Source organism: Miniopterus schreibersii (assembly GCF_964146895.1).
Source record: "Miniopterus schreibersii genome assembly, chromosome: 14".
Classification (NCBI taxonomy): Eukaryota; Metazoa; Chordata; class Mammalia; order Chiroptera; family Miniopteridae; genus Miniopterus; species Miniopterus schreibersii.
The window spans coordinates 29,276,844-29,303,857 of NC_138114.1; the positions used below are offsets into that span (position 1 = coordinate 29,276,844).

Sequence of the window (27,014 nt, forward strand, 5' to 3'; positions counted from 1 at the left end):
ATCAAAATAATGTTGGTTCTGTGTCTACACAAATATACTTTAGAAAAGTGCTCCATTGAGACGTGTTCTTTGTTTTTAACATGCTTTCCTGAAAGGCAAAAAGAATTTCCTGTGTCTTTATCCCTTCAGAGTTTATCCCTCTTTTCTACCCACTCAAGCATAGGCTTTCTAATTTCAAACAATATTTTAGTATTAAGTGTGTGCCAATGCTTCAAGGTTTCTTTAAATCGATTTCTTGCCTCTTTCGATTTGTATGAAATCCCAAAAGGCCTAGTTAAAAGGTACCTGCAGCAATAGAATACTGCTTAAGTATTAGAGCAAGTAACTGTGTCCAAATCTTTATATATTGACACAGTTTTCATGATGCCTGCCATTACAAGTGGGCAAATGTGCAAGCTGTATGTGGATTATTTACAATTTTATATAAGGCTCAAAATTCAGATTTGAAATGTGACTGCTAGCCTATTGGTCATGTTTCTGATCACCTCTCTGAACCTTGCCATATATTCCCTGATAGGCCCTGCTTTTATAAAGAATCTACTTACATAAAATCAAGTATCACAAGGAAGATAAGATTATTTTGATTTACTTAATATGCAATAGTATTATTTTGAGGCAAATGAAAACTAATATTCCTTTATATCTGAGACTAATGTTCATTATCTTAGTTGATCAAAGCTTGTAATTATGTTTGTATGTTCATATCAGCTTTCAATTAAGAAACCCGAGCAGATTGATCTGAAGGGTAAGATTTAAGGCATATATATCATGGTATTGTGCATTCCTTAGTATACTATCAGGTAGATCAGCATATATCACTATAATAAACAGAGAGAGCAAGAGAAAATTGAGGGGGAAGAAAGTTATGTAGTAGGAAAAGCAACAGTTTATACTAAAAAGAAAAATTTGGATTGGAGTTTTAGTTCTATTTACTAGTTGTAGAAATAAGTCTATTTAAGTTTTTATAATGTCAGTTTTCTCATTAGTAAAATGAAGGTGATCGTAATAACTTTCTTACAGTTTTGATGTGATGATTAGAAGGGATAATGAACATAAAAGCAGCTTTTAAATTAGAAGGTACTAAACAATTGCCAGTTACTATGTATAAATACACACATATACATAATTATGTCTAATTGGCATGTAGCACCTCATTTGCACCTGCGCTCAACATCCAACTTTATTCACAGAATACATTTAGGAACCGAATACAGCAAAGACTTGACACAATTCTTTGTATTTTAGTTTTGTTTTCAAATAAGTCATTGCAATATCTTTAACAGCAATTAAATAGCAAGTGTTAGGGAGCATAGCTTATGCTTCTATCCATCTCCCTCCAAGCATGGTATCTGACAGACACTACATGGTTATTGCATGCTGGTAAAATAAATGATTAAAGCAAGAGTTCTGACATTAAGAATAAAAAGCAATGTGACAACTTTAACCCCCATCAATTAGGTTAAGGGTTGCCTTTTAAAAAAATTCAGATTAATTGCAAACAATGGTTGTTAGCACCTAAGAGTTTGTAAAGCACTTTAAGACCTAAATTATTGCCCCAGCAGTTTGCTCAGTGGTTAGAGCATTGGCCTAGGGATTGAAGGACTCGGGTTCCATTCCGGTGAAGGGCACGTTCCTCGGTTGCAGGCTCGATCCCTGGCCCAGTCCCGGCACAGGCAGGAGGCAGTCCATCGATGTGTGTCTCTCTCACATCGGTGTTTCTCTCTGTCTCTCTCCCTCCCTCCCTTCCACTCTCTGAAAAGCAAAGGAAAAAATATCCTCAGGAAAAAGAGACCTAAGTGATTTTCCCATTTTACTGACTTGGCATCACAGATGAAATAAATGAGTGGTCACATAAAAATAAATAAATTGTAACATAGCTAATAAGTAAAAGAATTGGGATTAAAAAAGTGGATTTTTTCAACCCAAAATTTAGTATTCTTTTAACTGCACTAGACTAAGATCAAAATCTATGCAAGAATATTATGATCAGAATATTGTTTTTCGACCAACACAAAGACTGGCATTTATAAGAATTTCTTCTGCTTGTGGACTAAATAATATCTTGCTCTACCTCCCTTTGAAGAGTTAGATTCTTTCTGTTATAAAGGAGGAAACGGTAGCATTTTGTCAATTATGTTTTTTTACTTAATATAAAGCACATCAATATATTTTCTACTTTAGCTGGATGGTTATGATCTTTTTATCTTTTATTTATTGTTTCTTGAATGCGTATATATAAAGTGTCTATTATGTGTCAAGTGCTGGACTCACAGTGTTGTAACAAACCAGAAGTGTCTCTGCTCTCATGAGCCTCACTGACCAGGAGAGTGTCAGACATTAAATAAATAACACACCCTTAGATACAAAAGTAAATATTGTCATAAGCACTGTGAAGGAAGGGAGTTCTCTGAGAGGGTATAGCAAGGATCTCCCTACGCATTAAGAGACCCAGGAGAGGCCCCTGTGAGGGAGAGCTATGTAAGCTGAGAACTGAAGAATAATAGATTTCTGTGAAAACTGCACGAAGTAGAAGAAAAGGCAAAGGCTAACACAGGGGGAAAAGTAGTTTAGCATGACAGTAAATAACTAAATAACTCACTGAGGAATGGGTGCAGCAATGGGGATAATGTATGTTGACCATTCCCCCCCCCCCCCCCCCGAGGTGGAGATGGAAAGGGATTGTAGCAAGACAACAGACATAGTAGGCAGTGATTTTCTTCTTCTTTATTTTTGTAACAATAATTTATTTAGCATGTTTAAAGGCCAATAGAAATAGACTCGGTAGAAAGGGAAGATGTTCCTGGGGCATAGCCCCTGGGACCATAAGAGGAAGTTGAATCCACTGATGGAGCCTCTCCTCAATTTCAGAAGCAGGCGAATGGAGAAGACAGGAGTAGATGTTGCATGGTTTATAGATTTATTTTAAAATGATTACCTCAAAACAATAAGTGAAATTCATAGGCCTGGGTAAATTGCATATTGTATTTCCCAGGATTTCATGCTGTGACTTCCATTGACTTTACTGAAGTATGTTCCCCACTAGTATTGCTTTAGACCATCTGGCAGCAGAGCAAAGAATAATGTGAGGGGAACAAGTGAAATTTCTGGTAACTAGGTTTTTATTTTTTTAATTGAATATGTGTAAATTCTGAGTTGCTATGTAATAATAGTCCTCAAAGTGTGGATTTCTGTGATATGGCTCTGTATCTTTATTTATTTATTTATTCTTTATTTTAAATATATCTTTATTAATTTCAGAGAGAGGAAGGGAGAGGGGGAGAGAGAAACATCAATGCTGAGAGAGTCATTGATTAGCTGCCTCCTGCAAACCTCCTACTGGGGATCGAGTCCTCAACCCAGGCATGTGCCCTGACTGGGAATTGAACCATGATCTCCTGGATCCTAGGCCGATACTCAAAGGCTGAGCCACACCCAGCCGGGCTGTCTCTCTATTTTTATAATTAAAATAAGTAAACTATTTTAGAATGAATTCTAAATTGTTCTCATGTCATCTTCCTGTTTATCTCTGGGCTCCAATCTATCATGCATTTAGAATAATTTGCCATGCTATACCAATTTTAGCAGCCCCCTTCCCTTCATGAAGGTCACAAATAGATGAATATTAATGCCCTCAATTCCAATCCCAGTCCTTTTATTTGGTAACTGTGGGAACCTGAACAAGTTTCTTAGCTATTCTGCAATATTCTTATCTGTAAAATGTGGACAATAATTGTCTTGCTGTATATATGTAAGAACTAAAGGATAGAAAAGATGTAAAATGCACCGTATCTAGGACTTTCACTCTTACGTGAGAATTACATTCAAAAGACACTTTGAGCCACATGTCTGCATACAGGGATAGAAACACACCACTATTAGCTCGAATCAGAACAATCAAACCCCAGGTTTATGTAACTCTGAGGCCATACTGTACCTCTGTAGCTGATTATTTCTTTTGAAAACAATGAAAGATTGATATTGTAATGATTCTAGGTATGCCTGTGTGTGTGTATGTGTGTGATTCATTGTATTCTGTTAAAGAGTTTATAATCTAATGAAAAGGCAATACAGATGTAGACTTATACTGGAGACTGAGAGGCAGCATCCAGATCCTTCTTCAAGGAAGGACATGGTGTTCTAGCTTCTGGCAGTGATGCAGGCAGACATCCTTCAGCTATTTGTCGCTGTGGGATGACCTCAGCTGCCGAGAAATGTCTTGCCCAAGGTCCCATCCTTCTCAGGGTAACCCACATCTTGATTGATGTCCTAGAGTAAAGGCCTGGCCATTTTGGCCCAATTTAGAATAACTCTAACATGCATTTCTAATTCCAGACACCTTCCAGAGTCGGCCAGGACTGTTGTTGGCCCTGAGTAGTGGTTAGATTTCTCTCTCAATCCAATCCTACTTCCTTCCTCTGCTTCCCACATGCATGGTTCCCAAGGTACACACCCCTAAACCACTTGCAACTAATTTCAATCTCATTGCCTATCTCCTAGGGAACCCAACTTGTAACCAAGGACCTATATATAGTCTAGCAATTTTCATACACGAATCAAAGATGGGAGGCTTTTCTTTAAATCTTACTTTCAGTCTACAAAATAAATAAATAAAATCAGGTGATATTTCTTTGGCTTGTTTTCTCACTATTTAGTTTGTAATATCTCAGAAAGGTCAGGTCATTGGGATTCTGAAGCCTAGGACTGGGGATATTCCCATGGGTATTATAATTCACGACGTGGGGATATAGCAAATACAGTCTCTTTTTCACTGCATTTTTCCTCCTATTGGGACAGTTTTATGAGGAGCTCTTCTGAGCCTGCAGTGTTTTCTAATGGCGTATGAGTCCTCAGTATCATACTTGTCCAAGTCAACATGGACGGGTTTCTGTCAAAAGTGATCAGTGTTTATGGAAGTAGCAAGAGTAATGCTTCCTCTGGGTGAACCAAATCGAAGAGGTTCCAAGTTGTTGAGTTCGATGGTAGCTTCAGCCTCGATTTAGATTCTTCAAAGTTTGAAATAAATCAATAACTTTGTCTTTTTTTATCTGCAAAGATACTTGGTTGACAAATTATAGAGCTTCAGTTTCTTAGAGTAATGCACTTTAACTTCCAGTTTTTTTTTCTGTTTTCTTAATGTTAGAGTCCAGTTCTTTTATTACTTAATTATATTAGCTAGACTGCTTCTAACCATATGATAAATTAATAATTCCATAGAATAAACCCATTATTCTCAAGGAAAATTTCTGCATGACCAATTTATATTAAAATATTCTTTTTATTGAGAATATGTTAACAATAAAAGAATGTATGTCCAAAAGTTTTCTTCAACTGTTAAAAGTCTCCAGTTGAGTTTATTTTTCTCTCATTTAACCAAAAAACAACAACAAAAGCTTGAGCATTGATAAAACATCTGTCTCTTATAAAATGTGTAACTTTTAAACATGTACGTATAGTTCTAAGATAAAGGTGAGCAGCAGTCGCATTTCACAGCAAAGTTAAAGGAAACAGACAGCATTTTGCACAATGTTGCATGGTCATCATTCCAAAGCAGACACTTCATACGATCAGTGGCTCATAGAGATGCACTCTGACAGCATTGCGGAGGGACAGCAGCTGGAAAAAGAAGAACACACAGAGTCTAACTACATTTGATTCAAAAGGAAGTTTTACATCTTGTACATATTAATTCTTTCCTTTGCACGTAAATGCAGTCCTAGGGAGTAAGAAAAGAGAGATGTTATTCTGTTCAATTAATTCTGTTGTCCTAATTTAAATTAATATGTACAGGTGTAATTGGGAAGAAAAATATCTAAAAAGCCTGTTTAAGGGGTTTCATGAAAAGGGTTTGAGTTCACACTGGAAGAGAGTGTTGCAAAACAAAACTATTTTATTTAATTCCTTAAAGCATAGATGTATGCACAGCACTTGTTTTCAAACTGAACTATAAATAGATTTCTTTAAAGCATTCTAGATGATGTAAAATGAAATACAAGAAAGTAGTAGAATAATAGCGTAAGACAAGATCCAGGAATAAACAATTGTTGATATGATTATACATTTAATTTTCATCTAAAGAGGAAAACATGCATTACTACAAATACTAAGTGACATTTTTAATTTCTTCCTGTGATTGTGTGGTTGGGGTAAGAATGATACGTAAATGCATAATGGAAGTAGCTTCAGATGTAATTTTTGCAGACAATATTTATTGAGTATCTACGACCTGCCAATAAAAGAAGAGGCATGGTACAAATATAAGCATGCCAGCCTGCCCTTCACAAGCTCTTAAATTCATGGGACTAAACATTTTTAAAAAAAGCAATACAGCCTTTGGTAAAGTAATGTGCAGTGAGCTTCAGGAGCATAGGAATAGTGTTTTTCGTGTACTCAGATGCTTCTGAGAGAGGAGACACGTGGGCCAGAGAGCCGTCAGGTTGGGAAGCTGGGGGAAGATTCGTGACTGAATAATGCAGAATAATGCAGACATGAGACAACAGTGGTTAGTTTAGCAAAATGCGGTTAGATTTCGGGTCTCGTCCATATTTGTAGAAAAAAGATGAGGCTGAAGATCTTGGAGAAGGAAAAGTAGGAAGTGAGGAAAGAAAACATAATTCTAGTATATGACTTTCCACCATCACACAAAGATGTATAATACACACCAAGTTCACAGAACAGAATTATCAGCTACGACAGGGGAAATATGAAAATCATGGAACGAGTCTTCGCAGATTTTCATCTCCCCTCCTAGTAACATAGGGAATATTTGAGAAAGAGACAAGACAACTCACTATATGAAGACATTAATGAACATAAAACACTGTTTTGTTTGTTGTGTGAATATGAACCTGACAACTGTTTTCCTGAAGCATCAAAGTCCTGTGCTCTGGTTGCTGTTCATCATTATATGACGAATGGATATGTAACAAATTTAGTACAGAGCTACATGGCCTCTTCCTCAGGCTTCCTATTTTATCACCTGAACTTAATTTGTATTCTATCATTAAGAGAACTCTAGGCTGTGTTGTAACCATTTAAACTGGCTTGCTTAATTTGACACTCTTAGTTCATTTGAATTAAATATCACCCAATTCTTGGGAGATACTTTTATTTCCTTTTGCTTGCTGTCTCTTTTTATAAATTATATTTCTTATTTTCACCCCTGCCTAAATTTTCCACTTCTCATACATTGTAGATTCTTTTGCCAAGCAGCTCACAGGTTCTTTTTCCTATTAGTGCCTCCCATTGTATAATCAGTGGATGATCTGTAATTTTCAGGTCACATATTTAATTGCACAACATACAGAAATAACAACAGATAGTGGTTTGTGCCTAGTGCAAGAGGGGTCAGAGGTTATATGGAAAGAAGATGCTTCCCAGAAAGAAGAGTAAAATTAGAGATAGTTTTTAAAGAATTAGAAATAATTGAAAAACCGAAGACCATGAGGAAGGGGAGAGAAAACATGGTTCATTTCAAGGACAATGAGGGTGGTAAACGATATTATTGCTTCCAGTTTTCTGCTGTCCCACACCGTGAGAGGATGGTACTTACCCCACCCCATGATATCAGCCCTGGTCACATAAGATTTGTCTTGACCAATGAAGTGGGAGTGATACGTTCCACTTCCAAGCAGAAGCTTTCAAAGCTGTGGCTTGGCGACGTCCCCTCGCCCCCAGCCCGGGCCACACGAGCAGCCTGTTTCCATAGAGGCTGCTCCTCCAGCTCCTTCCTGGAGTAAAGATGATACAGAGCAGAGCTGCAGGGAATTCGCAAGGGACGCAGCTTAGGTGAGAAATAAACCTCAGTCAAGGTAAGCCGCTGAGAGATTGGAGTTGTTTCAAAGCTGACCGGTGCAATAAATAAACTATTTTGACTAAAACATAGTTTGTTGTGGGAGATTAGTGCATAAAAATAAGCTAGGACAAAGTCACACAGAGCCTTGGATGTTAGAATAAAATGTAATTTATTTTGTAACTAGGAGTATTTGCTGTGGCTACGGCTACTAGATTCAACAAAACATTCATTAAGGCATCTCCTACTTGAGAAAAGAAAGTCTTTAATTGAACATTTGGCAGATATTTAGTGTACATTTATGAAGAATAGGCATTAAAGTCAGCTATGAGTGATGCATATTTCTTGTCCTCAAATTGTATGAAATATAGTGTAGGTGACAAGCAGGTAAGCAGGCAGTTATATTATGCTATAGATCTAAGTAAATACAGAATGATGGAGTCTCAGTGGATGGACAGCTGTCTTGACATGAAGGGAAGGCATCCCACAGAAATTCCTAAGCCCTTAAGTACAGTTTGCATGAGGTTTGCTCTATCCTAGAGTGGAAAGGCTTCAAAAACACTAAAGAAAGACATAGTTTTGGAGAAAAATATGGGCAGCTGTCAAACATTTTTTGTGGGAAAACACTATTTACTGATTTCTCTGGGTAGAATTTATCCATTTATATTTGGAAGGGTGGCTTCCTGTTGTTATGACAAGTAAGGAAATGTTTAATGTGAAATAACTCTTATACCCCTTTCACCTCTCGCTGTAATGACTGTAAGAACCTCACAATTTATAATCACGTCATGGTCACTCACATTTGTTTCCTAATCCCTGATGAAATTACTTTAAATGTAACTGGAAGTTATCATCTAATCTCTTTTACTTTCAAATGGAATACATTTTTTATTTTTTCAAAGATACAATTGATTTCTTTTTTTTAGGCCAGACATAGCAAACATTTCTCAGTAGGGCAATATCCATAAAATCTTCAGATGCACTTTGTCATTGAAATTCCTCTATCATGTGTCTGATACTACCTGAATTTATGTATTCTATGTATTAGTGGCCTTGAATCTTCATCATTATTTCTTGTAATAACTAAAGTGAACTTTTCTTTCTGTTACTTATTCTCTGATGATATAAGTTTTTCTATATTTGTATCTGTTACACTAAAAACACTACATGAACAGGCTTGGTGATCTTTCACACATGGAATTATTTAATAAATACAGAAACCAAAATTCTCAGAAAATCTTGACAACAACAAAGTTAATAGAACCTAATAGATTCACTCTGCCAGGTTAAACATGATCATAAGCCAAGTAAAAATAGGCTGACTTGTTCTGCCAAAAAATATTTTTAAAGAATTTTATGACAGAAGTAGATATTGAAACCTTAATAACAATAAGCATATATTTTATTATTGATTATTTCATGTGAGCAGGCATGTTTTTAAATGTGTTCAGTTCTCATTGGGGTAGCGAGAGAAGCACTTATTTTCATAACCATTTTTTAGATGAAAGGTAGAGCCTAGAGTGATCGAATCACCAGAGGCAATAAAGTTAGTAGGGGAAAGATCTGGGCTTTTAACTTGGAGCTAGTTTATACAGAAATATTTTCTAGATTCCTAGAGATTCAATATTTGAGAGTTCCAATATTTGATAAAAAACTATCCAGTCTGTTTATGTTTTTAGTGATTTGAGCTCAAGTACACTTGTTACCATCTAACCCGTGAGTCTGTTTGCCTTTGTTCAATAATAAATATGAGGCATTTTTGTGGAGAGAGGAAAATTTACTGGCATCTTGAGTCACTAAATGGCTCCTCTTCTTTAGTAATCACAGCCCTTGAAAGAGCTTGGCTTCTGTCAAGAAATAAGGACAACTACTTTATATCTTTTTCAGGTTCTTAGATAAAGAATTTCCATTAGTAATGTCATTAACGATGCATTGCTCAGCTTCTCCTTCTGACCTTTTTGCTCAATAACTTTGATGGTTTCCAATTCAAGGCGAGAGAAGAATGCAAGCCTCTCGAATTGCTGTAAAAGGCAAGCAAGAAGTACAGTCAAGCTCCATCTCAGCCTCACGCTGGGCTCATAGGCGCTACCTGGTAGTTCATACCTTTTCTAATAGCTGTATTTTCTTTTTGTTCTCAGAGTATTTTGCATGTACCTGATTGTTGTGAGAATAAACAGAGAGGATTTTATATCTAAATCATTCATCTGAATGGGGCATGAGCATAAACCATATTTTAAATTGGAATTAATCATTTAAAAAAGGTACAAGTAACCTACCCAGAGATTTCTCGATAAAAGGGGTACAGATTTGAGTTTTTATCCCAGTATATTCCACCTGTGCAGGAAACTTGTAGAGCTCTATGGAATTTGTAGCCCCCTTCCAGGTACCCCAGTAATGGGCTTCTACTTTTATTGATGAGAAAAAGCATATACTAGACCCTTGAAAATAATGAGGGGAAACAGCAAGGGTGAGTAAAATATGTAAGAAATACACTGTCCTGCTTTTTTTTTTAAAAGGATATAGTCTAAAATCATGCTCAGGGTATAAACTGTGATTGAAATAAATTTTTAAAAAGTTAAAATTGACAATTAAAAAAAAAAAGATGGAAAAATTTAAAAATCACAAAAAATTTGTCCACGACAAATATTCACTAAGTCTTGTTCAATAAATGCCCTTTTACATGATCTGATTTCTTTCTTAAGTAATTATTAGCTGTCTCTCATATATTCTAACTTTGATTTTAATGATTAAGGTTTTCCAGAAGTTTTGGGGGGTTTTTTGTTTGTTTGTTTTTTAGCAGATATTCAAAATTTTGGCCAGTGAGATATTTATTTGACTGCAAACTATCAGCTAATTTCCCAAAAATATGCACTCAAAGATTAGCTGCAAATCAGGCCCCACAGTAAGGTGTATATTACAAAATGTGTTAACCATGGACAGATGATTATAAAGTTAAAGCTATTGCTGTTTATTGCTTTGATGTAGTCCAAAGGAAGAAAGATGTGTGATTTTTCTTATTAACAGTCTTAATTAACTTTTAATTGATTTCTAGGAAGATAAATGGTTTCGCACACTGAGCTCCTTCGCTAGATACTAACCATCAATGCAAACTTCTTGACAGCACTGCCGATAACAAGGGATTTTACGTTTGGTTATCTTGTTTAACATACACATACTCATCTATAATAGGAAAGAAATGAAATTAGCTTGCTTAGCCAGCCCCTGTCACCTAACTTACATGACCCTATTTATTCTCCTTAATTAAGATATAGAAAAGGAAGGAAATAGCCCTGCTTTTCACAAACATTCTGTTTTTATTTTTTCTGTCTCTACTAGATTTGTGTCTGAGTTGCTATAGGGAGTTTTATTCACATTATAATTGATGATCTGCTCTATGTTTGCTAATTTCATCTCTGATGTGTAATAATAGGAAAAGAGATTCAAAACAGCAATTTTACTTCGAATCTTTCACTTTATAGTTGAGATATCTGAGACATAGAACCAATGAAAGACCAAAGTTAATGACATTAAAATATGTGTACTAGAAACACTGAAACTAATCAGCAATTTCTTTATATATAATATGGTCTTTCACCACCTTAACCTGCGTAGTCCCTCTTTGTCATTCTACAAAATATTGAAAGGACACAGATATTTTCTTGTTGGCATGCCCTTGTTTTGATCATGACAAAATACCACTATGTACTTTAAAAAATGCTATTTTTCAACATAGACCAGTAATTAGTAGTAATGCAAAACTGATCAGAGTCTCAGATGCAGTCCTAATAATTACAAAATGTTTGCTTCAAGATTCTTAGTCAAAATCACATAGAATGATAAAGCAACAACTATACGCTAAAGTAAAACCAAACAATAGATATATAATGAATAAAATAATTTTAAGAATTCTGTAGCAGTATTAATACATTCATTTATATGTTAATATATAATTCATCTATGCACTTAAATATTGAATGTATGCCTACTATGTGCCAGGCACTCCAATAGGCACTGAGCATTCATTGAAAAATAAAGAAAAAAAACAATTCCAGACCATACACCCATGACTCACATTGTGAAAAGGGAGGCCAGTGTTAAAACTAATAATCACATTGAGAAATGTGTAATTAAAACGACTAAAAGTGGTATAAATGACAGGTATGTAAAGCTATTGACACATGTAACAGGAGGTTCCAATTTCCAGTTCAGAAGCCATAGAAAACTGCTTTGAGGAAATGATGCTAAATTGACACTGGAAAGATGAGTGGGGAGTAGCCTGGGGAACAGTTAGCAGAGCCCTCTGGGCAGAGGTTTCCAGAGAAGCTTGGAGGCGGGAGAGGTTTGCAGTATTCTGGAACTTAGTGAAGTCAGCATTTAATCTGGAACCTCTTGGCTGTGTTAAAGGTTTGAATATTGCCCAAGGCAATGGGAATCATTGAAAAGATTAACAGAGGATGGACAGGTGTCATTGCTTACCCTTTTATGAAAACATCTCTCTGAAGAGAAATAGCTGAAGGGAAATAATGAAGAAGTATTAGCAATCTAAGCTACAGGGGATGGTGACTGGGACCAGTATGATTAGGCTTGAGAATATTTTACAGGGGGTGGAAGCATATTATGGCTAGATAGAGATTTTCTGTAAATGCCGTTATGTCTTGGACCTCGTTATTTAATACGCCACGTGGTTCACAGCCTGTAGCTGGGCTTCATGCACAGGATGAGATGACATGTAAGAAGAAAGAGGAGAGATTCAAAAGTGTGAGAAAGACTTGACTCACCACTGTTTGTTTCGAAGGTGGAGGGAATGTGCCATGAGCCAAGGAATGTGAGTGGGCTCTGGAAGCTGGGAATGGTCCTCACGGGACAACCAAACTAGACGTGTGCATATCAGTCTGACAACCTCAAGGAACTACATTTTGTCAACAACTTAAAAGAACAAGGAAAGTGATCTTTCCCTGTAGCCTCCAGGAAGAAACAAAATACAACCAAACAATAGATATATAATGAATGAAATAATTTATTATATATCTGCCTGTGCCTTGATTTCAGCCTGGCGGGACCCATGTTGAACTTCTGATCTAAAGAACTGTGAAATAATAAACTTGTATTGTGTAAGTGGCTTAATTTGTAGTAATTTGTTATGACAGTGATAAAAAACTAATACAGGTATATTTAGGTATTTTATTGGAGAAATTAGTTAAGCAGCTGGACATATATAGGACAATACATACAATGAGACTTCCCCAACACACATACACACACACACAGACACACACAGCCGAGTTAGTCAAATTAAATCATTCTATCATAATAAACCTTCCAGTGTATGGCTGAATAAAAGCATAACTTGAGCAACAATCATTTAAATTACTGATTACATAAGTGATTGATTTGCTGACTAAAAAATACCCACAGGCCGAAAAAGTCACTGAAACTTTCAATAGTGTTAGTGTTCTGAAATAAGACCTATTAATATCACTAAATTAAATTTTTCTAGTTATTTAATCAGTGATTTTAGACAAAAAGTAAAGTTTTGTGGGAGGTTTTTTCTTTTTAAATCTTAAGTTGTCACTTAATAAGTTATGTTAAATCAATTATAAACAGAATGTGATTTTCTTACTTTAGAATTCAAAATCTATTAAAGAAATTATAAAGGAGGAAAATTCAATATTTTTATAATGAGAGTTTTCTGTAGTAATATTGTGATTGCTACTGATACTATCAACTTATAAGTTATGCTCATTTTAAATGAAGAATATTAAACTATATATTTTTCATGTTCTAGACTTTTGATTACATTCTCATTATCTTTTTATAATTCTCCCTATAGAAAAAAAGAATATTGGTTAGAAATATGCCATACTTCATCAACTATTCTCTTTAGCAGGAAAAGATAACAATATGTAATGTGAAAAAAGCTTAACAAAATGTACTCTGTGAATTTCTTTGTTTTTAATTTCAATTAGGCGACTGACCCTGATGCTGGAATAAATGGCCAAGTGTACTATAGTTTGGGTAACTTCAATCACCTTTTTCGCATCACACCCAATGGGAGCATTTACACAACAGTGAAGCTTAACAGGGAAGTCAGGGACTACTATGAACTTCTTGTTGTGGCGACCGACGGAGCGGTACACCCTCGTCATTCAACTCTAACAGTGGCCATCAAGGTTTTGGATATTGATGATAACAGTCCTGTGTTCACCAACTCAACATACACTGTTGTCGTTGAAGAGAACCTGCCAGCTGGGACCACCTTCCTTCGAGTAGAGGTGGGTGGGAGAAGCATTAATTTCATGAACTACACATTATAAGATTAGCCCTTAGGACAAGGTTGCCAGATTTATCAAATCAAAAAATAACACACCCAGTTAAATTTTAATTGTGGATAAACAATGAATAAATTTTAATATAAGTATCTCTTAAATACTGCATTTTTAAAAAAATCTAATAACTCTACTTTTAGGGATAGATCAAAAATTAAGGGGAGAAAAGGTGCATTTGTAAGAAATTAAATAACAAATCCAAATAGGTTTTATAAATTTAAAAGTTAATGCTGTTTATTTATTGTGATAATAGACAACATAATAGTCTATATTTTCTGCCTTCGTTGAGTTTTTGGTCTGGTATAGCAAACAGACAAGTAAGCTGGTAATTAAAATAGGGGTCCTCGATTACGAGGGGCTTGGGAGATCACAGGTGGAGCTCTTGACCTAATCATGAAATCAAAGAGAATGTTTCCTGGAGAAAGGTGCTTTCTGAATGGTGGGCTGCAGAGTAAGGGTTATTCTAGCAAAGAGGAAGAAAGACTGTCCAAGGCAGTGGAAAGAACCTGCTCAAAATCCCGGAGGAGAGAACTAGGGGCTAAAAAACTGGAAAGTGTGTAGGTCCTTCTCACCATATTAAGGAGACTGGAGACGATCCAAAATGGAATGGAAAACAAGAAAGATTTTAGGCAGGAGAATAAAATAATAAAATCTTCCTCGTTGTGATATTGATAACTGATTAAAGGGAGCCAAGGCTAGACGTTCACATAGGAGGTTTTGCATTACTGCGTGGCAGAGCCTAACTCGCACCTTCCCAGTGCTGTTCTTGCCCCATTCCGTTTCCTCTACCACAGTAGCCTTTGCCAGCCTGTGCTACTGAATAGTTATCCTACACAACCTGCATGAAAACCTACCTTTCAGCCCAGCCAGCATGGCTCAGCAGTTGAGCATCAACCTAGGATCCAGGAGATCGTGGTTCGATTCCCGATCAGGGCACATGCTCAGGTTGTGGGCTCGATCCCCAGTGTGGGGCGTGCAGGAGAAAGGGGGTCAATGACTGTCTCATCATTGATGTTTCTACCTCTTTGCCTCCCTCTCCCTTCCTGTCTCTGAAATCATTAAAGATGTATTAAAAAAAAAACACCAAAAAACTTATCCTGTCAGCTAATAGATATCATTCCCAATTCTGAACAACTTTAAGTGACATATCACTTTATTTCTTTGATTTTGGTATTTGTGTCTTATTTCTTTGAGACAGTCACCTGGAGGGCAGAAACTACACCTTGATTCATCTGTGCATCTCTGTAGTATCTTGCCCATAACCACTTACAAATATTAAATGAAGGGAATTACAATAGAGTGATCTCTAAAAATGTATTATAGGATACCTGTGAGATAAATTTATTATTTATATATTTTTTTCAGTTTTCTTATAGTGTTTTAATAACCTAGTGTGTTTATGGAAATCACTCAATAAATTTGTTTTTATTTAAAATATTATTTTCTAGGGTTTTATGATCAGCAAGAAATAATAATCATGTGTGACAATACTTATTTATTTACTGTGGTATGAGTCTTTAATTAGTGATTTTTTTATGTAAAATGAATTTAGTAATAAGATCAACAAGGACAGAAATCTCTTATCTCTGTCTCTGTTTCTCTCTTCCTCTCCTCCCTCTCTCTGGTAAACTACCTGACAAAAGTGCTTTTCTCTGAAGCATGACTTTTGGTTGTTATTAAATGTATGCTGGCCTAAGCACTGTCCCATGACTTCCGTCAGTCTTTCATTTCTCTAGTTTGGTAATGCCACAGATATAACCATTCTTCTGCTTAACTTGTTGCAGGCCACAGATGTTGATCTTGGAGCAAATGTGTCTTATCGGATAAGAAGCCCAGAAGTGAAGCACCTTTTTGCACTACATCCATTTACAGGAGAACTCTCCCTTTTAAGGAGTTTGGACTATGAGTCGTTTCCAGACCAGGAAGCAAGCATCACTTTTCTAGTGGAGGCCTTTGATATTTACGGAACGATGCCGCCTGGGATCGCCACTGTCACAGTGATAGTGAAGGTAAGGAACACTGGTGGCCTCTCGTTGCCTACTTTGCAAGTAGAGAGCTACTTGTAGCTTCTGTTTTTTATACTATAAGTATAATATTTAGTGCAACAATTCATAAGACAGAAGTAACAGACCCAGAACATAGAGTTTTAAATGTGAAATATTTATGAAGACTTGAGAAATAATGATATCGTTTAGCTATAAGAGATAAATTTGAAGGAAACACTTAAAATGAATTCAAACACTGCCTGAGTCTGCCATTAGCTCTGTGACTTCAATGAATTATCATTTCTCCAGCCTATACTTTAGTCCAAGTGCCATAGCAGTAGAGATAACTTTATCCAAACCCTTCAATTTTAAAAAAATTGAAGAATAAAATGACTCTGAATGATACTAAGCCTCCAGAACTAATTAGTTTAGTTTAGAACCCAAGACTTTGGAATGAAACAAGCTTTGAGGTCAGATGAAATTGCAACCAAGTTCTCATTCAACTGTTTCTATAATCTCTGAGATTTCTTTGACTTCTTTAAGTTTGTTTTTCATTATAATACCCTGTGCCAAATGGTTGCCTAAAAGAGCATGGAACCTTCAACCTTTTGGGTTTCCAGTGATTTTCAAGGTGCGCCTTTAAAAGAAGACATGAGAAAAAGATTCATCTGTTGTCAAGTGTTTTATATATATATATGATATAATATTATATCAGTTCTCAAGTGTATATAAAGGTCACCTGAGCAGCATACTAAACTTTCAGATTTCTCTGCTCTTTCCCAAAGGAGCACCTTTCCTATGGGGAAAGCATCATAAATGCATTTCTATAGATGCATTTCTGCCTAGAATAAGACAAAGTCAGGTTCTGGAGATGACTTTAATTTTTGAAAGGTGCTTTCATTAAAGGACTCTCTACATAAGGTATATGAGGCCATAGGTAACTTTTCTACAATGCTCATTTTTATAGGGCACTGCAATGTATGAATGACAGAATTTAAAAAATCATGTCTTTTCTTGATTTTCTATTTGATGATTAACTGATAAGTAACTTATCAGTAAAGTTATTGATAAGTAACTTTAGTTAAAAAAATAAATAAAAATAATGCTATTGGTTTTGTTAGAAAATAAAATATCAATATGAGAATATAGAAGATTGTTAAAGATTTAACCAATATATTTAATTACCGTAACTATATCATGTAAGTAAATGCTTTAATATACCTGGTTGTAAGATCTTTGGGTCTCTATCTTTTGTTTGTTTGTTTTTGTTTTGTTTTGTTTTGTTTTAAGATAATCCTGCAGTCAGAGTGGGATATTCCATTGCCTTTTCTTTACACTTGGCTGAGGTTTATCTGCCAGTACCCACCTGATGCCATTTCTTCCCTAGAATCCTGCTGTCTCCTTTAAACTACCTTGGAAAGGGGAACATAAGTCCCTTCCATTTCCAGATGCCTTAGACCTGTCTGGAGAGTTTAATTAGGGCCTGAATTCCTTCTTTCTCAGAGATCCACTCTGTACTTACATCCACTCTGTGTCTCTCTGTCCTAAGAAATGAATCTCTTTCAGGTAGTGGGAAATGGATCTATTTCAGGGAGTTAAAATTGTATTGAGTGTTAAGTTATCTTTGGGACTCAGAATTTGAACTTTCAAAATCTTTTCTCAGGTCACCTGCCTTCTCGTTTGTGTCTCTTTTTCCCCCTGAAACAATGATTTTAAATGCTGGTAGCCTGGGGAAGTATGCAGGGATAACACAAAACCTCCAACGGCCTGAGGTGCTTCAATTCATATTCTGAAATACTATGTTGTTGCCACACTACTGTGGCACGACACTGAGAAATTTAGAAATCTGTTTACAAGAACATTTTAGGAACATGGTAATATGGGTGGTTATGAAGATATTGTGATAGGGAAAGATGAAAAAAGACTAAGATAAGACTGATCCGCAAAAACTAACTATAGCAAAATGGCTTTTAGAGCAGGTGAAAAATGTAGACCATCTTACCCTGGTCTTCCCTTGCCTACCCATATAGTTTGGTGGAATTGAGCGTTAAAAACATTTAAAATAAAAAATGGGCCCAGCTGAGCATGGCTCAGCGGTTGAGCCTAGGATCCAGGAGATGGCCATTGGATTCCGGGTCAGGGCACATGCCCGAGTTATAGGCTCGATCCCCAGCAGGGGGCGTGCAGGAGGCAGCCGATCAATGACTCTCTCATCATTGATGTTTCTCTCTCTCTACCTCTCCCTTCCTCTCTCTGAAATCAAGAAAGATATATTTAAAAAAAAAAAAAAAAAAAAAGGTCCTTTCTCCAGGATGAATGTGGTTGATATTAGAAAATTACAAACCTTTATATTCACATGACTGCGTGAATTCTTTTCTTCTTTGGCTTGGACTTTGTTTGATAGTGGAAGTCATTAGAGTCTGATTGAATCCAAACAAGCAAGATTGCACTAAATAAGCCTCATTCTTTGTCTGTGCTCAAGCCTCTTAAAATTCATTCCCTGTTGCCTGAGCACCCCTTTTTTGTAATACAGGGGTATCACTCAAGGCTTCTTAGCATGTGGGAAGAGTTGCTCATTGATGGGCTCATTTTTCTTCAAAAATAGGAGAGGTTTGATCTAATTTGTTTTTTCAGTTGCTTTACCTTATTTGGAGAAGTCAAACCAATTGATTGGTTAAGTCTTCTTGACCTATACAAAGTTATTTCTGATTTATTGTACATTTAAACCAAATCTTAAAACATAAAAACATTTGAGGAATATTTTCCCAAGGGCAGACTGCGATTTGCTTCCCTTTCTCCTAATCACTCAGGGTGAAATTATCACAAAGAGAACTTTAAAAGTGTCTCATCTACTATCATACTTGTTTGTTTTAAAAAGAAAATGGAATAGAATTCTCATTTCTCTACATATGTAGATCTTCCCTAAGCTTTCAAATTTCCTGCTATTGGTTTGTTTACTTGCAGTACTGACAAGCTGCTTTGCTGATAACATAATTGCATGGTATTTGCTAAGAGATATTTCTACTCAAAATAGTCACCTCAGGGAAAGCATCTTGAAGATCTCTCTTTGAAAGTGAGCAGAAAAATAATTTCTTTTGTAAAGAAGAAAAATAGAGACACACTTAGTGTTTTATCTCTAGTCCATCAAATTCATTTAAAATTGGAGTTAGAATGGGGAAATTGAAGTAATATTCAGCAGGAAAAGTGTTTTCACAGTAGTAAGAAAATAAAATTCTGTGACAGACACCTGCAAAGAGCTCTTTTGGTGTCACATTTTAAAGGCCCAAAACAAAGCCAATTATGGTCATACAAATAATATGTGTTTTTATTGCAAAGTTTTTGTAGAATATTGATAAAACAAGGCCTGTTTCATTGTACATTTATTGAATACCTAGAAGAATAGAATCAGTGATAACAGAAAATTAGATGATATGAATGAATCTCTGGAAAATGAAAATAAAATTCTAAACAGTTTAAAACATCAATTTCAGAGAAAAATCAGACCTTACACACTGAATTTTAACATATAATAAAAAATACACCAAAAGTAAAGGTCTGTTTTCTATAACAAGCCAAAAGCTGAATACAAGCCAGGAAAGTTGAAATATGTCAGTGGATATACAATATTTGGCAACATTAAGAGGAGTGTAAAGAACTTGTCCAAGAAGAAATGGACTTAAGTCATTTTGATGATTGTAACTTTAGATAGAATGGCTGTGTAGGAGTAGGAGAAAGAGTGAGGGAGACGCTTCTGTGCAGGAAGGACACTGGGTGCAACTGGTTTTGTGTTCCTGGCTTAGTGGGTGCAGGTGCGGGAGTAGCCAGGAATAGGTGGAAATATTACCTGTAAGGGCCAAGGTTGTTGGGAAATACAATGAGTCTTGCAAGATGGAGTTAGCATTTTATCTTTCAAAGAGGTTTTCTCCTGCAGGAAGAAAAGAAATGTTTCTAAATCCAGAGAATATAGAAAATACACTTTTCTAGTTTTTCTAGATAGAAATTCAATATCCAGTATCAAGGTGTCATTTGCCGAACTCTGGGCACCTGGCAGGTGACGATGTGCCACTGATATTCCATGGTGGAGTATTGGTGGGGTCCTAGTATTGACTAGGTGAGAGGGGCTATGGTATCAGAGACCAGGAGGTTGTCCAGGACTCGAACAGGTAAGATACTCTGGACATTTCAAAAGTTACAGCATATTTTTTCCCATCCTCTGGAAGGGGGATATTGAATTAAAGATGATTTCAATGAATTAATTAGTGGGAGTGTGTTCTCGGAGTGATTTTTTTTTTTTTTTACAACTTTGAGTTGATTTTCCCCTTAGAGTTGGTTGACCTGGAGCCATACTTGTTTTGGGCTATAGTCTTCAAATGTTTCCCTCTAGCCTATTCTGCATTGTTATATTCTTGGTTAGTGTATTTGTTCTGATATATTAACCAGGAAGTTGAAAGAATGTGAATACATCAGGGAGGGCATGTCACTGGCTGAGTCAGGTAGTTTCTTAGTGTATCTGCATACTCTGCTATTCTAGAGTTTTACAGTGAAGATGTGCCCTATTCCCTCTACAGAACCAAAGAAGAGGAAAAAAATAAAAATGTGTATGCCCAGAGATTTTACCCTTTTAACGTTCAGGGATTATCCCATTTCCCCCTGCCTGCCAAAACAAATGAGACAGGCTTGCTTCTGCCACAAGTCTCCAAGGTTGTACTGCCTCCTAGTGGGGACAAAAGGTGCTGTCAAGCCTTGTTGATACTAGTTAACCATAAGCACTGCCATGAATTCCCAGGCCCACCATTGCTTTAGCTCCTACCTTTGCCTGGATGAACTGGAGGTCACATTTGGGAAGCATGCTTGATATATTCGACTCTTCAGTATATTCTCTGAAAACTTTAATTCAGCAAAGTCAGGCAATATTCCAGACAGTATTAGTCTGTGCCTTTAATATCTCAATATCTTCCGGGTCTCTGAGGATATATTTCATAGAGCACTAGCTCCTCGAGATGGTGATGGGTGTTTCAGATACAAATGGATTTGGGAAACACTGGGCTATACAAAAGTAAACAGGCTTCTATACCATAGACCTTCATATAGGGGCCTTTCATATCCTAATGTATATTGTAAATCTCAAGAAGAAGAAAAAAGTGATTTCCTATAGTTGGTCATGGGATTCTTTTTGTTTGTAAAGCTTCTGATAGAATTAATTTTTCAAAGAATGCAATTTGGGGTGAAAATATGATTAGGGTTTAGTGAAAATAGCTATTTCTAGGGTTAAATATTGAATAAGCTGTTTTAAGAATATAGCTACAACTCTCTTTTTACAAAAAAATAGTGCTTTATGAATAATTATAAAAATTATCTTCAGGGAAGTAAATTAGCATTATACAATGTTTAGAAGCTCACCAGATTGACAGGATAAAAGTGTGGTAGCCAGTTGGAAGAATTTTTAAAACTGTAAAATATTATTGGAAAGAGATATTTTAAAAGTTACATGTGGATTTTTAAAATGAAAATCCCACTCAAGTCATCTTCCATATAATCACCTGACAACTTTGCCGGTTCTCTTTCTCCTTGCCTCCACATATCAGAATGAGGCTTTTAGGATCTGATATACCAGATTTAAATCATAGCTCTATCCTTTATTGCTGGATAACCATGAGAAATTTAATCTCTCTTAGCTTCACTTTCTTATTATGTAAAATAGGAATAATAGCAATAACAATAACTAACATATTTTAGGCATATTAATGGAGCTGATAAATTTAATACACCTCACATTTGCCTGATAGACAGTAAAACTGAACTGAACACACACATGCACACACATACATAACTATTATGCATTTTTGAGAAAGTCTAAAATAGGGTGATATTCTTAAGATCTGCTCATAGATTTGAGCTCAGAATATGCAATTATTGTCCCAACTTACCATAATGTCATGGCTTAAAAAAATTCCAAAAATGTATCAACTCCTTTTCCCCCACATAATATTACAGCAAAGGGAAGCTAGAAGGGAATGGAATTATGTATTAAATCGCTGGGCTTGTCAACATCACACAGGGTTACCCTCCTCTAACCTAACTATCAATTTGGAAAGGCTGCATGAGTGAGGGGGCAGTCGCTCAGATAACAGAAACACATCCTATGTTAAATTTAGTTAAACTTCTTGCTCTACACTCTCATCATATCGTTGCACTTTCTCTTTTATAACATGCATCACAGTTGACATTATTTATTTTATTTTTGCATTCCACACTAAACTGTAACCTCAGTACCAGCAGGTATTGTGCCTTCGTTGGTGGTAACCACAGCCCCAGCACCCAAAGTACCGCCTAATGCCCAGCAGGAGCTCCGTGCATATTTTGTATACTGAGAGCCCTACTGTGCATGTTGGTGCTTGTGGCAAAGCATGACCTTGATTACCTCTGCATCAGAGATATACTACACCCCAAGAATTCAGAATAGCCCTAAACTCAGAAATAAAAACAAAATCAAACAAAAACAAATTTAGACAACTAAAAAAGAAGTGTCCAGTATGGGTCTTGATTTAAAAAAAAAAAAAAAAAAAAAGTTGATATAAGTTTATGATCTGTGTTTAAGAGAGATGCATGCAAAACAGAAAGAAGAAAAACAAATAGCTTTGTCTGGAGGTGGGGCATCTTTTGACCCTACATGCAGAACCATAGAGAAGGGAGAGAAGGTCAGAAAGAACAAAAAGACAGGAGAGAAACCAAGAGGGAACAAACAGCAGAAGGCAGAGGGATATATGAGACACAGCAACAGGGACAGCAAAGAGAGGGTGTGGGGTGGTGGGGACAGAACTGGTAATGGGCAGAGAAGCCAGCTGTGTAGTCCGCCCGGGAAGACTAGGCGCCCGCCCCAAAATCCTTACCGGGTTCCCGAGGGCAGGGCAGCCAAACAGCTCTACGTGGTGGTGCTAACACTAGGCAGTATTGGGGTGATAACAGAACTCACTTTACCCAGGGGCACACATGCCTGTGTCTCCTCACAGGGCATGGGTGAGAGTTAGAGATTGGGACCGGCATTAGCTATATTTTCATCATTTTTAAAAGATGATCAGAGCATAACCAGTTATTTCTTTTCTATCAGGAAAAAGTCTTTCATCAAGAACAGAAAAAAAAAAGTCTTTATTGATTTCAGAGGAAGGGAGAGGGAGAGAGAGAAATATCAATGATGAGAGTAATTGATCGGCTGCCTCCTGCATGCCCCCCACTGGGGATCAAGCCCTCAACCCCGGCATGTGTCCTGTCATGTGTCCTGACATGTGCCCTGGCCGGGAATGGAACTGAGATCTCCTGGATCATAGGTCGATGCTCAATGGCTGAGTCATGCTGGCCGGGCTCATCCAGAACAGTTTTTACTTTTTATGGAGAACTTGCCATTAATTTGTAATCCCACCAGCAAGATTCTGTTTTCCTGGTAGGCTCATTAAAAACGCTTTCTTAAACCTACTTTCTGATCTGCCAGAGTAGAATTCATTTCTGTGATTACTTTGGGCTCTAATTTAGAAAATAAATAAATAAAACTCATGTTTTTCCCCTCCCAGCTAACTGTACTTTCAGGTGTGGTTTTATGTGCCTGAACCATGGGACCAATTTGTAAGTTTTCTAGTCAACATTTTTAAGAAAAGCATGGTGGTGTTCTGGTTGAGAACTATGCTAACATTCAGAATAGACTTTAGAAACATGAAAACTAGTTATTGTTCAGATCGACAAAATATAACCACAGAAAACAAACTATTAAGGGACAAAATTGTTTAGAGAACAAAAAAGGACATGTTTCTTTTTGCCAATACTGCCCTCTAGTGGAGTAATGGGCCACAGAATGGGGCTTGCTTTTGGAGATTGGAGCTTGTCCTTCATTTGATGCGTAATAGAGCATTTGTACAGAAGCAGATCATGGGTACATTTTTCTTCAGACATCCTTGGAGCATAAATATACCCAACTAATGATTATGCTCATTGGCATTACATTTCAATAAATGTTATCATTTGATATACTGCATTATGCGAGAACTAGGGGAAACAGGCTGTACATCTTATCCACAATAGAAGACTGTAACCCCCAAATGTGTACAATGTACCGTAAGAGGTACTGCTGCAATCGTTGTATTGATTCATTCTTCATCCTGTCAATGGCAAGCAAACTAAAGTTAGGAGTATTGAGGTTTTAGTGGTCTTCAGGTATTTACAGCCTTAGATTTGCATCTAATCAGTTTGTGAGACCAGATTATAAGTGACCGCTATGCACTCAGTTAGAAGGCGAATCTAGTGAATGCTTTCTCTGCCAGAATAGGCCACTGTATTCAGCACTCGTAGCAGCTGTATTGACATGATTGGAAAATATCATATCTTCTTTTTATTTCCCAAAGAGTCAAATTATCCAAAAAGTACTTTGTAGCATTAAGGTTTCAAATGTCCCCTGGGAGAGGGGAAAAAGAAAATTCATGAGAACTTACTGAGTTCATATGACTTTGGGAGTTCGTTTACAGAAAATTTACAGTGTTGGACTCTTTCTTTTCTAACCTTCAGAAGTTACAATTTAGAGGTATAAGAGGATTTCCACCCTTTTAATGACAGGATTCACTCATCAAAGTAGTTGGCACCAGGAAGCAGCCGATCAATGACTCTCTCATCATTGATGTTTCTGTCTCTCTCTCCCTCTCCCTTCCTCTCTCTGAAATCAATAAAGATATATATTTTTTAAAAAAGTAATTAGCACCCTTGAAAAGAGCAGGAGATAATGTGTTGCAAATGTTTTATATATTTACTCCATACCCTGAAACCTCAAGATCAGCACCTTACACTGCCCTCATTATAGAGAACCAGCTTCCTGGTTCAGATTCTAAAGCTCATGGTTTATAAAAGAATTCTTATTTTATGGAAGAGGGTGTGAGTACTATATGTTAAACAGAGAGATTTTTTTTGTGAGTTTTGCTTACAGCTCAAGACTTATTTCTGATTGGAGTCTGCAGGTTTCCTAATATTCACAACTCAGAAGTCAACTCTATGGTGAAACATAAAACGAGCTCTATTTGATTGTAATAGATAATTATCCTGACCTCTTTGCAAAGAGGTATTTATAATCAGTTAATTAGTGTGTTCCTAATTTACACTGTACATGAAAATTGTTGTAACAGAGCAAATATCAAAGACTATGTAGAATAATTTTCTTCTTTTGTTTTTAATAACAAGTGAGAAAAAAATGACCTGGAGAGTAAGGTAATTAATAGATGCTGCTTCGAGTTCCAATATGTTTGACCAAATTACCCAAAACAATGCAGAGCATAATGATTACTTTAAAATAAATAAATTTAAGAAAATTAAATCAGCCAATTTAATAAAAGTTGTTTTTGAGAAAGAAATAATATACAGTTCTCTGTAAAAGATAAAATGCTCCAGGGGGGAAAAATGGTCTTGCTCTCAAGGGGATCAGATTTATCAGTTTAGCTCTACCACATAAGTAGTTGAATTTAGGCAAAGTCACTAACCCATCTGGTAGAATCAGTATCTTTACCTGATGTTTCTACCATCTTGTAGAAACAGCAGTAAAGTGACATGAAGACAGGGGCATCTTTTCCTTGAGTCAACACAGTATCCCCAGTGCCTAGAACTGAGTCATAAAAATGGGAAGAACTTGATAAATATTTGTTTAATGAGTGACACTACAGAAATAAAAAGGCACTTATGTCACTGAGTTGTGCAAGTTAAAAAGGTACATAGAAATGACTTTGAAAAAAACTTAAGTAAATGATCATTGCTTTCTGTATAAGAGCATCTGATCCTATTTGCCATTATTATAGCGTGCTATAGGGAAAACACTTGAATCATCTCTCAGCTGGAAATCTGTGAGATGGCATCAAAGGGAGTTTCACCCCTTGCACTTGCGATGTGCTAATAGTGCCATTAGGCTAAGTCTATAAAGAATTTGAAGTTCAACAGAAACATGAGAGTGTTTGAAAGTGGTAACAACAAAACAAACAAAAACATCATCTTCTATACTTGTCTCATTGAAGGACACATTTTATAATATTTGTTTTTCAGTGTTTCCAAAGTTCAATAATACATCGTTCCAATAGAGGTATCTTTAGAGAAAATTTGAGGTGTTACTCCAGTCTGTAGAAGGTGTATTTGGGGGCGGGGATGGGGGTGGGATGTTTACCCCAGTGGAATGGCCTTCGACTGGCATCATGCACATTAATGATGTACAGGAACCTGGCAATTTCCTCTGGGTGCCATCCTGCAGTGAGAGCGATGGAACTGAGAGGGCCGAGCCTGACGGTGGCACATGGCCTGTATGGTATGAAGAGATGGGGCACCTAACTCAGTTTAAATCCAGGCTCTGAACTCTTCGTGGTGTTTTACAGGATATGAATGACTATGCTCCGGTGTTTAGTAAACGCATCTACAAAGGGATCGTGGCTCCAGATGCTGCCAAGGGCACCCCGATCACGAGCGTTTATGCCGAAGATGCAGACCCTCCTGTAAGTAGCAGACGGTGATTAGCACTCTGAGCTCAGTGAGGGAGACCTTGAGCAGCCACGAATGGCTCGCGTGTCTCACTGTCCACTCGCACGTTTATGCCGGCTCGCCTGTGGCATCCACAGGCCCGGGCCGCATTTCAGATGCTGACTGTTGAATTTCACAACTAGGGACACGCTTTTTGTTTCAGTAGAATTAAAAATTTACTGTTTACCAATGTAGCTAATACTAATGATAAATATATAGAGACATAATTGTCTACTTGGAAGCAGTATCATTTGGATTCTTTATTTAGAATGGCATAACCTTAGTTTAGCCAGGATAGGTTTTATCCTTACAGATTTTTTCCATTTTACTCATATATAGCTATTGTTATCAAACTCTAAATCAGCATATGACATAATACTTACAATG

The 27,014-nt window shown here is 36.6% G+C and overlaps 1 protein-coding gene across 1 annotated transcript in view; it reads left to right on the forward strand.

Moving 5' to 3' along the window:
- Positions 1-27,014, forward strand: part of PCDH15 (protocadherin related 15) — a 904,849-nt gene that overhangs the window by 753,274 nt on the left and 124,561 nt on the right. The window contains exons 22-24 of the mRNA XM_081159054.1: positions 13,756-14,061; positions 15,900-16,124; positions 26,486-26,602. Of these exons, the coding sequence (XP_081015180.1) occupies positions 13,756-14,061; positions 15,900-16,124; positions 26,486-26,602 (648 nt within the window). The remainder of the gene's footprint in view (positions 1-13,755; positions 14,062-15,899; positions 16,125-26,485; positions 26,603-27,014) is intronic.